The 14,355-nt window shown below is 47.5% G+C and overlaps 1 protein-coding gene across 12 annotated transcripts in view; it reads right to left on the bottom strand.

The window, feature by feature from the left end:
• Positions 1–5,744: 5,744 nt before the first annotated feature.
• The window catches only part of TMEM44 (transmembrane protein 44), a 44,717-nt gene continuing 36,106 nt past the window's right edge, over positions 5,745–14,355 (bottom strand). For 5 of the 12 annotated variants that reach the window (XM_063622008.1, XM_063622015.1, XM_063622007.1 and 2 more), the window contains 2 exons: positions 11,099–11,131; positions 5,745–6,700 (listed from right to left, as the gene is read on the bottom strand). In XM_063622008.1, the coding sequence (XP_063478078.1) occupies positions 6,590–6,700; positions 11,099–11,131 (144 nt within the window). In that variant the 3' untranslated portion in view covers positions 5,745–6,589. Of the gene's footprint in view, positions 6,701–11,098; positions 11,132–13,966; positions 14,009–14,355 lie in introns of all 12 variants that reach the window. The other 7 variants (XM_063622014.1, XM_063622013.1, XM_063622011.1 and 4 more) reach the window with 3 other exon arrangements.

A 14,355-nucleotide genomic window follows, 5' to 3' on the forward strand; every position in this document is an offset into this window, starting at 1 on the left:
TGAACCCAGGAGGCAGAGGTTGCAATGAGCCGAGATGGCACCACTGCATTCCAGCTTGGGCAACAGAGACTGACTCCATCTCAAAAAAAAAAAAAGTATGTTTAATTCTGCCTAACAGTGGGGTTTGGGAGCTTTATCACTTTTTTTGTTCGTTTGTTTGCTATTCTAAGTAGTTTTGTGAGAACATCTCATACAAATAGATCTGTTTTAAAAGTAATTTCCTGGCTGGAGTGGTGGCTCATGCCCGTAATCCCAGTACTTTGGGAGGCCGAGGCAGGAGGATCTCTGGAGCCCAGGAGTTCGGAACCAGCCTGGGCATCATAGTGAGACTCCATCTCTGTATTTGAAAATGATAACAAAATACCAGGAAGAGATGGAAAAAATAAATACATAAAAGTAATTTCCCAAGGACAGTGTGTTTCAAAGACTGGTCCTGGGTCATCTGTAACAGAATCACCTGAGGAGCTTGTTAAGATTCCCAAGCCCTGTCCAGACCTAGGGAATCCTCCGGGGTGGAGCCTAAGAGTCTATATTTGAATATCAGGGCTTTAGGCTATACTGGCTAGTAGAAGGTAAGGCCCATGAAATGGCCCTTTTCATCCATGGCCAGGCTGTCCTTGGGAAAGATGGTGGTGGCCGCCGTGTATGACGTCCCTTGTTCCAGCTGTGGGTTTAGAGAATCCCTTAGATTTCCTCTGGAGATTCCAAGTGCCAAGACACCTGTAGGAGGAAGGCCAAACGGAAAGGTCAAGTCCGGAGCAGAGGCGTGGACCGCGGCAGGCTGCTGTTGGAGCGTGCTGGGCTCAGAAGCCGGGTTCTAGCTCGGAAACTGCGGAGAGGCCAAGGAGGTCCTGGCGCGAGGCACGCCACACAACCCTCGGATGCGAAGACTGACCATCCATTTCTCAATACGCCAGTGGCCCTGCCATGCTGCTGAGCCTCATCAGCCTGTATAATGGAAGCTGAAGATAATGCAGCTCAGGAAAAGCAAGTATGATCTTAAGAACCTTGTAGCTGGAAAGCATGTTCCAAATTAAACCTAATGGGGACAACTACTAGAACGTATAAAAGTTTTTTTTTTTTTTTTTTTTTGAGACAGAGTTTTGCTCCTATTGCCTAGGCTGGAGTGCAGTGGCGCAGTCTCAGCTCACTGCAACCTCTGCCTCACGGGTTCAAACGATTCTCCTGCCTCAGCCTCCCAAGTAGCTGAGACTACAGGCGCCCACCACCAAGCCCGGCTAATTTTTGTATTTTTGGTAGGGACAGGGTTTCACCATGTTGACCAGACTGATCTCAAACTCCTGACCTCAGATGATCCGCCCGCCTCACCCTCCCAAAGTGTTGGGATTACAGGCGTGAGCCACCGCGCCCAGCCCAAAAGTTTTTAAAAAGGAGTCTCTTGGAGGCAAAGGGACAGAACATTATTGCTTTTCATCATAAACCTTTTGGTGCAATCGGATTTTCTTTTTTTAAACCATGTACTTGCACTATTTTTATCTCAAAAAAGGTTTCTAATGCATTTAAAAACAAAGAAAAGAATGGTTTATAAAACACCGTTAGGCTTCTGGGAGGTCTGAAACACACCATGAACCGTAAAATAACCCTGTAATTATCTCCTTAAAAACCCAGTGGGGTTGGCCGGGTGCGGTGGCTCACGCCTGTAATCCCAGCACTTTGGGAGGCCGAGGCGGGCGGATCACAAGGTCAGGAGTTCAAGACCAGCCCGACCAACATGGTGAAACTCCGTCTCCACTAAAAATACAAAAATTAGCCAAGCGTCGTGGCGCGCGCCTGTAGTCCCAGCTATTCAGTCGCAGGAGAATCGCTTGAATCCGGCAGGCGGAGGCTGCAGTGAGCAGAGACCGCGCCACTGCATTCCAGCCTGGGCGACAGAGACTCCGTCTCAAATAAACAAACCAAAACTGAACTACGGAGACGCCCTCGGCGGTTCTTTCCCGGCTGCGTCGCCGCTGGCTGGGGGCAGAAACCCCGGCCTGCGGCGGCGGGGCGGGGCCGCGGGACTCTCGCTCCTCGCGGGAGGTGGTGGCTGCGGAGTGCGCACGCGCGGAACCGCAATTCCGTTCTTCCCGGAAGTGCCCCGGCGGTGCTGGGAATAGGGCGCAAGATGTCGGAGGATGCAGCTCCGAGGAGGTAGGCAGTGGGAGCCGGCGTTCAGTCTGGCCCGTGCCAACAGTGGTTCCTCTCTCCCCCGTAGTTCGAGGAGACCACGCGCTGCCCCTCTGGCACGATCGTGGATGAACCCCCTGGCAACTGAAATGGGCAAGGCAGCGCCCCCGACTCTGGGGACTGGACCGAACTCCACGGTAGTGACAGCTGCCAGACCCTGAGGAGAGGACGAGAAGACCCGAGCCCTCTGCTGCGAACACTGGCAGCCGATGGAAAATCCAGACGGAATTGGGACAGTATGCAGAGTTCTCCAAGCGACAGATTAACAGAGGCTCTGTACCACGTGTTCTGCTCAAAAGAAGGCCTGAATGCCCAGTGTCTTATTTGGCTTCCAGGGTTGGTGAAAGAAAAAGCAAAGTAGACGCTTTCTAATGCTCTCTAAGTCATTTAATGTAGCACCATTCCTTGAACTTCTTTCATCTCTAAGCTCGTCCCTTTCACCTGATGATGACCTTTGGGCCATCATAAAGGCATGTGTGAACTTGGAGATCTTCCTCAACATTACACCATATCTTGGGTTCATTCAAGGCAGAGTCTCCTTGCAAAAGCATCGAAAACAATGTAAAGTCGAAGAGAGTAGAGCAATACCTCCATAGTTGGAAAATGTGGAGGAGGCCAATTAAGGGACAGAAAAAGAAGTGCAGAGAATCTTGGAATTGTTGCAAAATTATTCCGGAGATATTTCTAAGTCTCCTCTATCCTTAGTGATTAATACAGGTTTTTATATTAAGTGGATAGTAAAATCCAAACAGAAAGAGGTATATGTCATATAATGAAGCGTATGTTCAAAGTATATCTGAAATTTGTTTTTATAATGTCTCTTTCTTGAGAGCTTATAAAGATGTCAGTATTCTGTGGGAAACAAATTGCCACATTCATAAAAGAGAAAAAATGAAAAAAATCAGGCCCAACTTTCATTTTACAGATGAGGAAACTGTGACATAGAAAAGGAAATGACAAAGATCACACCGAATCAGACCTGGGAACTGGAGCCCAGCCATGCTCCTTGGCCCAGGGCCTCTTCTTATTCTAGGAGCTCGTACCCCTTTGAAAGAAACATAATATGTGTCTTCAAATGATGCTCATAAATCTCTTCATCATACTGAGGGAGGGAGATAAGGGGATTAGTTGTTCAGGATCTAGACAGGCTTTTAAGAAAATCTTAGCTGGGTGCGGTGGCTCATGCCTGTAATCCCAGCACTTTGGGAGGCTGAGGCAGGTGGATCACCTGAGGTCAGGAGTTCCAGATCAGGCTGGCCAACATGACGAAACCCCGTCTCTACTAAAAATACAAAAATTAGCCGGGCATGGTGGCGGGAGCCTGTAATCCCAGCTACTCGGGAGGTGAGGCAGGAGAATTGCTTGAACCTGGGAGGCGGAGGTTGCAGTGCGGTGAGATCGTGCCATTGCACTCCAGGGTAACGAGTGAAACTCCGTCTCAAAAATCATAATAATCTTAGCAGAGCTCTCGCTAAATGATAAAGACTTTGGCAACTGAAATCCTTTTTTTCAGAGAACTTAAGTAGGGCCTGGATAATCACTAATTGGGGTTGTGTTTAAGGGCATTCAGACCTCTGAAATCTCTTCCATCTGCAGGTCTAATTATTTGGTTAGTCTTTCAGTACATGTGTGCAGGAAGCATGGGGGGGGAAGAAAACTAATCCCTCTTCAAAGTCTTCTTTGAATAGATACTATGTTTGCACTTTCATACATGTTAGTTCACTTAGTCTTCACCACAGGCTTTCTAGGTTGGTATTATTCTTAGTCTACCCAAGGAGTTCACAAAGGTTAGGTAACATGCTCCAAGCCACACAGATGATAGGCAGCACAACCAGATGATATTACAGGTCTCCAGGTGAGTGAGCCGATGATTACATAGTTTGTTCCCCAGCCCCTCCCCAGTGTAGGTAAAGTGCTTGCACTGCTCACTGGGTCATCAGGGCAAGTTGCTCCCACTGCCCTCGTGGTCTAACAGCTAGAAACAAAGCTGCAACAGAGGCCCACTCCTACTAGGAGAAAGGCATTTTAATTGGCACCTCCTCACAAAGGCTCCAGTGTTGTAGAGCTTTGCATACAGGAATATTCTCCTTGAACAATGAAGCCAAACCGCGCTTCCAAAATCCCCAGTTTGGTAGTTCACTGTGGATGAAGAGGCCTGAGACACCCTTGAGACAAGCTGGGACCATGATGATAGGAACCAGTTTGTGAAGGGAGGAGGCTGGGCTAATGGGATGTAGGGAGATAGATAATATCTGGACCTTAGATAGTTCGTGTTACTCAAAGTCAGCAAGGTTTTTGTTGTTTTTTGAGACAGTCTTGATACGTTGCCCAGGCTGGAGTGCAGTGGTGCGATCTCGGCTCGCTGCAACCCCCACCCTGTGGGTTCAAGCAATTCTTGTGCCTCAGCCTCCCAAGTAACTGGGACTACAGGTGCGGGCTGCCACGCTTGGCTGATTTTTTGTATTTTTAGTAGAGATGGAGTTTCACCATGTTGGCCAGGCTGGTCTTGAAGTCCTGTCCTCAAGTGATCTGCCTGCCTCAGCTTACCAAAATGCTGGGATTACAGGCGTGAGCCACTGCACCTGGCCAAGATCATTTGATTTTCTTGGGTGAATGGCCACTTTCACCTGGATCCAACCAATTTTTGGTGCTTAGGGAGCATGATCCAGAGTTCCCTCAAGACAGAGGATGTGTTAAAGGCAAACTCCAGAGGTCATCCTATCCCCATGCCTTCCACCTTTCTAAAGATAAGCTCTTCTGCCCTGCTGTTACCACTCAGTACTCTAGATTAAACCTGTTCCCCATGTTCATTCTGTAGCCATGACTGTATTTCTGCTTCCTGGAAAGTTGTAGCCATAGGGATGAAAAACTCACCAATCAGTTGTGGTCTTCCTGAGGCAAGTCAGTCACCTTCCTACTCTGGTATCTTCCATGGCTACCAGTTGGCCACAGAACCAAGCACTGACTCACCAGCCTCCACAGTCTCGTTCCTTTTCAGCCTTTTTGCCACCCCTACAGCCCATACTGCATCATCCATTCTGGCCATCTCAGATTCTTCCTTGCTAGCTCCCACCTTTCCCTGCATCCAGTCCTCTGTACTATTTATTTCATCTGTTTGAACACTCTTTTCTCCCTGCATCCTGGGCCTCCATTCAAATCCTCTTCCCTGGAAGTATAGCTTCAGTGGTTAACACCACAAAGCAAAGCTGACTTCAGCAAACTTTCCAAGACAACCAGGGACCAACACAGTTCAGATAAAGGGGATAAATAAAGTGGCTTTAAGATCACTTATAGTTCAGAGGTCACCCAGGGGATTAGGATCTATGCAGAGACCTGCAGAGCCACACTGCTTCCCCAAGGGACCCCCTTCATGCTGCTGGAACTTGCCCTACCCCTCAGGAGAAACTGGGCTGCTGTAGCTGAGTCCCGCAGGCGGCTGTGGGCCAGCCCGGAGCGAAACTGTGTTGCTTGGCATTTCTCCACTTCCTCTCATGGCCGACGTGATTCTGTGACTATGCAGGGATTCATGCTCACCACCGCACTCCACAGTGAGATACTTGAATTGATTTAAAATTTATTCACCCCAGTGTTCACTCCCACCTTAGCCCCATTCCGTGCACCCTTCCCCTTACTCATCGCAGTATCAAAATAACCCCCAAATGGGATTGCTGTGCTTGAACACCTCCCATCATGCCTCTTATCCTCTGCATGCATTTAGTTAGTTCCTGAAGCATACAGCCCCCCTCACCTGCAAACCCCGCCTCAGCACACACCCTGCCAGGTTGGAGGAAGTCCTGGTACCCGGAGCAGTTTGCTTTGTTTTTGCAGCGTCAGTGATCTCACAAACACTTGGTTGGCCACGCAGTCCTATCTATAACTTCCAGCAGGTAACTCAAGTGGGTGACTGGGGGGCGGAAGCCAGGTCTCGGTTCCTGTGTGTGACCCAAGGCCCCCCAGCACAGGGCCCACCCTCTCATCTGGCTCAGCCAGGTCTTGCAGAATGGGCTCTGCTGAGATCTAACCAGACACATTTGCTATTTGTTAGGTGAACTCATTCCTGGAACCTAGCAGGTATTCATTTTATGGCTGACTCTCAAGGAAATAAAGGGAAAAAGGAAAAGTGGGTCCAAGATCCTTTGGATTATCTTTACAAAGCAATCTGTGAACTTGTAATCTTCAGAACAAATGCTGGGCCTGTCCAGGTCTGTCCGCAGTACCCAAAGTCGTGGCTCCATGATGAGCTATGATGTAGACCAGCCACACTCAGTGATGGCTCCTGGTTCCTCACTTTCCAGGGCGGCTTCAGTTCCTGCCACAGTGTCAGTGCAGATTGATTGCTGCTGTGTTACTGAACAAACTCGTGACGCTGGGCTCTGAGCTGATGAGCTGGCTCCAGAAGGTGTTAATCATCATCACTCAGGTGTGCTGTCCTCACAGGGTCCCGGTGCACCTGGGATCCCAGTAGCTCCACATTTTCTTTGCTCCCTTCAAGATTCACATCTTCAGGGTCCCACTATGGAGAAAAGATACAAAGGGCACCTGGGTGGAACAGATAGAGGCTTCTCATCTGTTATAACCCCTGACCCAAACAGAAGCTCCAATCCTGGTTCTCATGATCCAGGCACAGACAAGGACAAAAGGGTAAGGACAAGTCACCCAGGCCTGTGTTTCTAGGACCTAAGGAGGCAAGCATAACTTTGAATCCAGGAACTAATGAACAACCACCCTAAACATAACAGCTCTGCTTTCCTTCCCACCCTCATTCTCCACTATTCTCTGCCTCTACCATGTCCTTATCTAGTGAGACTGATTCATGTTCTCCTTATCCTGACTCCATGCCTAACTCATTCCTGGAAAAAACCAGACAAACTTAATCCTTTTTTATTTTTTTAAGACAGGGTCTTGCTGTGTCACCCAGGCTGCAGTACGGTGGTGCAATCATAGCTCACTGCTGCCTCAAACTCCTAGACTCAAGCAATCCTCCTGCTTCAGTCTCCCGAGTAGCTGGGGCTATAGGTGTGTACCACAATGCCTGGCTAAGTTTTTAATTTTTAGTAGAGATAAAGTCTTGCAATGTTGCCCAGGCTGATCTTGAACTCCTGGACCTAGCAGTCCTCCCGCCTCAGCCTCCCAAAGTGCTCAATTTACAGGCTTGAGCCACCATGCCCAGCTTCAACCTATTCTTTATGGGCCAGGTAAATACCTCTTCCTCCAGGAAGCCTACCTTGACTGTGTTAGCCCATTGAGCTCTCACCTGCCTCTCTCTTTGTATTACCTATTCCGCTGATTTGCCCCTGAGCACAGACAGCCCTGGCGTTTCTGTGGACATCTGCCTTGTTGTCTCAGGTAGGTGATGGGCGCCACAGGAACAGAGCAAACGTTCGCTCCTGCCTCCTACGTGGTGTTTCCTCGAAACCTGAGGCTCAGCAGACTTGTCATCACTTAAAACCCAATTTAGAGTGGGGGGCACTGCCAGTGAATAGTTCATCACTGACTCAGGTGAGTATGGGAAGTTGAAATTTGCAGGGTTGAGTGAAGGGCTAAAACAAGTGGGCACAGAAGCATTGACGAAGCTGTCTGTGAAGCCCTCCTGTTGTTCTAAGATGACGGATTAGAGCCCAAGGGGATCCTTAGTGTTACCTTTGAGGTTCCAGCCATGGAGGCAAGTAGGGATTGGGCTCAAGTCCTCCTCCTGTCACTAATTTGCCTTCGTTTTGGGGGCCTCAGTTTCCCCATGTGCATGCTGTGGTATTGGATCAGCAACTAGATAAGAAGATCTCTCCCATTTCTGAGCGTCTACAATGATTCTGAGGCACAAGGTCACATTTGACAGTACCAGGAAACCCAGGCAACAACAAGCAAAGATGACAAAGGATGTGTCTGCTTGGGCAGATGATCTATTTGGACAAGATAATAGACCCAGGCATGGACATGCTCTCCAAGAAAGATGCCCTAACAGCTGCTCAAACTGAAGCTGAATCAAACATTCCAATCCTTAGAGGTTCCAGATAAGATCTTGGAGGCTCCCTGGGCCACTGACATAATGGCCACACCATGCCAATGATAAAACACAAATTGTGGCTTTGTTTTGGACAGAAATAAAGAGCCCAGTTTGTTAGTGATTTACTGATAATAACTGAATCAAGTACTAATACTTGGCGATTTTAAAAGCTATCATGTTAAAAAGACCACCTGATTCCCAGTGACCCTGCAGTGACTGGGTTTGGGCAGCTCATCCCCTGTACCTGTTTGGGGCTGTGCCAGCCACTTCCAGTGCGAACATCGCATTAACTTGCAGTCGCAGACTTAGCTGGACCCCTTGAACCAAATTCCTTTCTGACATTATCAGACCCCAAATAAAAGAGCTCACCAGGCCCCTCAGCCTATGTGACCCACCTGCCCAGTGAAAGAAGTAGGGCCCTGTTCTGTTCTCTGAGGATGGTCAGTGTGCTCTTTGATGAAAACTGTTTCTAAGCTGAGGCCTGAGACCTAGATCGTTGTTCTCACAGCGTGTTCTTGACCAGCCACACCAGAAGCACCCAGGCTGCTGGCTGAAAACACTGATGCTGGGGCCCACCCTAGCCCCTGGGTAGGGGGTTGAGACCTGAGGTTTGGCATTTTTACAAGCTCCTAGGGTGAATCTTAGATGCCCTGATGATTGAGAACCACTGCTCAAGCTTCTTAAATGGCTGCTGAAGAATGATTCTTGCCAACCCTGACCAGTTCAGCAGCCTGCAAACAGAAACCTGTCACTTTGATCAAGTGAGCTCTTTAAACTTGTACAGGCTGGGCACGGGGGCTCACGCCTGTAATCCCAGCACTTTGGGAGGCCAAGGTGGGCAGATCACCTGAGGTCAGGAGTTCGAGACTAGCCTGGCCAACATGGTGAAACCCCGTCTCTACTAAAAATACAAAAATTAGCCAAGTGTAGTGGTGGGCGCCTATAATCCCAGCTACGTGGGAGGCTGATGCAAGAGAATCGCTTGAACCTGGGAGGCAGAGGTTGCAGTGAGCTGAGATTGTGCGATTGCACTCCAGCCTAGGCAACAAGAGCGAAACTTCATCTCAAGAAATAAATAAATAGGCCGGGCGCGGTGGCTCACGCTTGTAATCCCAGCACTTTGGGAGGCCGAGGTGGGCGGATCACGAAGTCAGGAGATCGAGACCATGGTGAAACCCCGTCTCTACTAAAAAATACAAAAAATTAGCCGGGCATGGTGGCGGGCGCCTGTAGTCCCAGCTACAAGGAGAGGCTGAGGCAGGAGAATGGCGTGAACCCAGGAGGCAGAGCTTGCAGTGAGCCGAGATTGCGCCACTGCACTCCAGCCTGGGCGACAGAGCGAGACTCCGTCTCAAAAAAAAAAAAAAAAAAAAAAAAAGAAATAAATAAATAGGCCAGGTGCGGTGGCTCACGCCTGTAATCCCAACACTCTGGGAGGCCGAGGCAGGTGGATCACCTGAGGTCAGGAGTTCGAGACCAGCCTGGCCAACATGGCGAAACCCCATCTCTACTAAAAATACAAAAAAATTAGCTGGGCATGGTGACAGGCACCTATAATCCCAGCCACTCGGGAGGCTGAAGCAGGAGAATCGCTTGAACCCGGGAGGTGGAGGTTGCAGTGAGCCAAGATCACACCACTGCACTCCAGCCTGGGTGACAAGAGTGAAATTCTGTCTCAAAAAATAAATAAATAAATAAATAAATAAATAAAGTAAAAACAAAGTGGTACAAATCTTAGAAAACATTTAGAATCTATTTTTTCTGAATCTCCAGACTAATGTGTTTTAAAACTTCATTTCATTATTTATTTACTTATTTATTTTGAGACAGAGTCTCACTCCATTACCCAGGCTGGAGGCATGATCTCGGCTCACTGCAACCTCCGCTTCCTGGGTTCAAGTGATTCTCCTGCCTTAGTATCCCGAGTAGCTGGGACCACAGGTACGCACCACCACACCCAGCTAATTTTTGTATTTTTAGTAGAGATGGGGATCTTGCTATGTCGGCCAGACTGACCTCAGGTGATCCACCCCCCTCAGCCTTCCAAAGTGTTGGGATTACAGGTGTGAGCCAATGTGCCCGGCCTAAAACTTCATTTTATAATAAAATCATTGCTGGAAACCAGGCATGAAGGGAATCTGAGCAAAAGATTCATTTTCTTATCAGAAACAATCCTGGGAGACGACAGGCACAGGTAGTTGCCACAAAATGTGCCCACCTGTCACTTGGAGGCAAGGGTGGCATGGAGACAGCAGCCAGGTGCCCAGGGTCCCAGAATGACAATGTCTGGGACTGTTTATTGCAACAGCTACTGCAGCCATGCCGGCCACTACCTGCTGTTCCAAACCATGTTTCTTCACTGGGTTACACATCTTATTGGAGTCCCTATTACTTGGGCTTACCTGAATACCCCCAAAGCAGAAAGAACTCTGAACTGAGAGAGCCCTGAAAATCCCATTGTCCTCAGTCTTGCCTCTCATTTTGACTTTTTTTTTTTTTCTGAGATGGAGTTTCACTCTTGTTGCCCAGGCTGGAGTGCAATGGCACAATCTCGGCTCACTGCAACTTCCATCTCCCAGGTTCAAGCGATTCACTTGCCTCAGCCCCTGAGTAGCTGGGATTACGGGCATGTGACACCATGCCCGGCTAATTTTGTATTTTTAGTAGAGACAGGGTTTCACCATGTTGGCCAGACTGGTCTTGAACTCCTGACCTCAGGTGATCCGCCCGCCTCGGCCTCCCAAAGTGCTAGGATTACAGATGTGAGCCACCGCACCCGGCCTGACATTCTTTTTTTACTAAAGGAATTTGTCATGGGTCTAGCCATCTAAGAAGTTCTAACAAAAACAGGAACTGAAATCAAGCCATAGGAAGTCCCTTCTGGAAGAGAAACAGCATGATTGTCCATACCTGCTCCGAGTTTAGGGCCTCCCAATACTTCTGCTGCAGAATAAAAAGAGAGACAGAAAAAGCGTTGGACAGATTTTGCCACCATCACACAGCAGAGGAGAGCTCAGGGGCAGCCCCTGTCTGCTCAGTGAGCCAGGAGACAGGCCCTTAGATGGTTGGGGACAAAGGAACAGGTGACTTCAGCAAGCTGGAAGGCAGCAGCTACTAGCAGTTACAATTCAGTTAAATGATCAATGAGAGAGTTATGATAATTATGAAGGGCTGCACGTCCTGGGAAAAATTACAATCTATCAAGATTTAAAAATTACTATTAGTAGAAATTATTATTATTATTAGGAAGAGTAGCAGTAATAATAATAAATCTCCCATTTATTAACCACATGGCTGAGATGATTCAACTCAAACCCATAAAACTGAGATGCCAATAAAATTCCTGCCTTGCAAATATGGGGTATTTGCTACCAGCCAAGATTCATTTGTAGTCAGTGTTTACTGCATGCTTGGTTCCACTCCAAACCTCAAATATGTCTGACTCAAGTTCTTGCAGGGCAGGCATCACGTCTGCCCTTGTTACTCCAGCACCTCCTGCGGCGCCTGGGAAACGTATGTTTCTGACATGAGCTAAGAATCTATGACTATCTGTTACATTGATGTGGGAATGTCTATTAAATTAAATAGCAGGCAGTCTGAACAGCCCACAGGATTTAGGGTTATTGTCACATTAAAACAAAGCATGTTCAACTCCTTATATTTTTCATTTAAAAAAATCAATTAATTAATTTTTTGAGAGAGGGGCTTGCTCTGTCGCCCAGGCTGGAGTGCAGTGGCATGGTCATAGCTCACTGCTGCCTCCATCTCCTGGGCTCAGCTGATCCTCCTGCCTCAGCCTCCTGAGTAGCTGGGACTACAGGTGCGTATCACCATGCCTGGCTGATTTTTATTTTATTTTTATTAGTAGAGATGAGGTCTCCCTATGGTGCCCAGGCTGGTCTTGAACTCCTGAGCTCAAACAATCCTCCCACCCTGGCCACCCAAAGTGCTGGGATTACAGGCATGAGCCACAGCACCTGGCCTAATTTTCTTTCTATCTATCTATCTATCTATCTATCTATCTATCTATCTATCTATCTATATCTATGTATGATGGAGTTTCACTCTTGTCGCAGGCTGGAGTGCAATGGTATGATCTCCAATCTCCGCCTCCCAGGTTCAAGCAATTCTGCCTTATTCTCCCGAGTAGCTGGGATTACAGGCGCCCACGACTATGCCCAACGAATTTTGTATTTTTAGTAGAGATGGGGTTTCACCATCTTGGCCAGGCTGGTCTCAAACTCCTGGCCTCAAGTGATCAGCCTGCCTCAGCCTAGGCTGAGGCTAGGATTACAGGTGTGAGCCACTGTGCCCAGCCAAGTGTAAATCATTTCATCCACAAATATTTCAAAATGTATCTCATAGGTAAGGACTTAAAAAAAAACCCTAAGCACAATGCCATTATTATACCTAACAAAATTAGTGATAATTCCTTAGCATTCATCTTTTAATACTAACCTGCTGAGGGAACATAAACTGATAAAAGAAAAGATTAATTGGAAGGGATACAAATTACTAAATTGATGGTTCCACACACTCTGCAAAAGACAGAAACGTCGATGATATAAAGGAGGGTTGAAAAAGTTAACTTAGTAAAAAAGTTTATTTAAAGCTAAGCAAACAAACAAGCAAACAAATAAATAGGCTCGTGTTGAAATGAAACCTTGACACTCCTTTACAAAGCTTAAATCTTCAGCGTTACAGGCGATCTAAAAATTTAAGAAGAGTGCCCTCTAGTGGGAATAGTCAGTATTTTTAAAGGTACTTTATAAACCGCTAATGATAGCGTGCCTAAGGAGTACAATTAACCCAAATCTGTGTAACTGAGGTCTCTCCTCAACCCCCAGACTAAAAATAAATAAAATTATATAGTCTTTTCCCTGTTTTCAAGAGCAAATGTGTTCATTATAGAACATTTTTCAAAAAACAAAGATCTACCATAATTCTATCCTTAGAAGGCCTCTACAAAGATTAAATAGGCCTCTGAAACATTTATGTATTATGTATAATATAATAAAAGCAAATGGCTTTTCTCCTTTAACATACAATGAGCATTTCCACCTGCCCTTAAAATCATCTTCAGAAACATGATTCTATCACCTCCTCAAACCACTGCATACGGCATTTTAATTTGCCTCATGTCTAAAAGCACACTTTTCTATGCTTCTGAAATCTAGAAGCATCCTATAACCTTTGTCTATATAGCATGTAGTAATGTTTCTTTAATTCTGGAAGAGTTTAGGATGTGTCTAAGTTACTGAGGAAATAGGGTCACTTTCTAGGCTTAAATTTTAGACTGTGGAAGCCGGATGGGGCCTCAGAAACCATTTGTCCAACTCTTTACTCTTACATTTGGGGAGAAGTGACATCTCCGCAGTCTTGGGGAGGTGAGATGGTGCTGGACTTGGGATGGATTGTAAAGTTTTAAGACTGGCCAGACATGCACCAGCTTCAGTTCTCATTCTCTATATATTTTTTGAGATGGAGTCTCACTCTGTCGCCCAGGCTCGAGTACAATGGCGTGATCTCAGCTCACTGCAACCTCTGCCTCCCGGGTTCAAGTGATTCTCCGGCCTCAGCCTCCTGAGTAGCTGGGATTACAGGCACGCGCCACCACGCCAAGCTAATTTTTTGTATTTTTAGTAGAGATGGGGTTTCACCATGTTGGTCAGGCTGGTCTCAAACTCCTGACCTTGTGATCTGCCTGCCTCAGCCTCCCAAAGTGCTGAGATTACAGACGTGAGCCACCGCACCCGGCCGATGGTCTGTATTTCTTACCTGCTATATCTGACAGCCCTCCTCAGGATCATGAAAGGCTTCCTGGAGGAAGGAACATTTAGACAGGACAGTGAAAGGCAGGAGAAGACAGATAGGCAGAGAAACCCAGAGAAGAGAAAGCTGGCTGGGTGCCTAGGGAGGGACCTGCAAAGATGGCACAGATGGGGAGGCGTTCTGGAGCTCAGGATTAGGAGCCTGGGCTTAAAGCTATAAGCAGCAAGGTGCCCCGAGGGCCTCAAGCAGGGAAGCATCAGGCTGGGGTCGAGTGTTGGAAAATCCTGCTGGACAGAAATGAAAGGAGGCAGAGCGCGCCTGCACCGCAATCAGGAGCTCCTGCACCAGTCCAGTTGGAAGTAACGAGGCTCTTACCTGGATCTGGGGCAGCTGGA

This window comes from Symphalangus syndactylus, chromosome 17, assembly GCF_028878055.3.
Source record: "Symphalangus syndactylus isolate Jambi chromosome 17, NHGRI_mSymSyn1-v2.1_pri, whole genome shotgun sequence".
Taxonomy (NCBI): Eukaryota; Metazoa; Chordata; class Mammalia; order Primates; family Hylobatidae; genus Symphalangus; species Symphalangus syndactylus.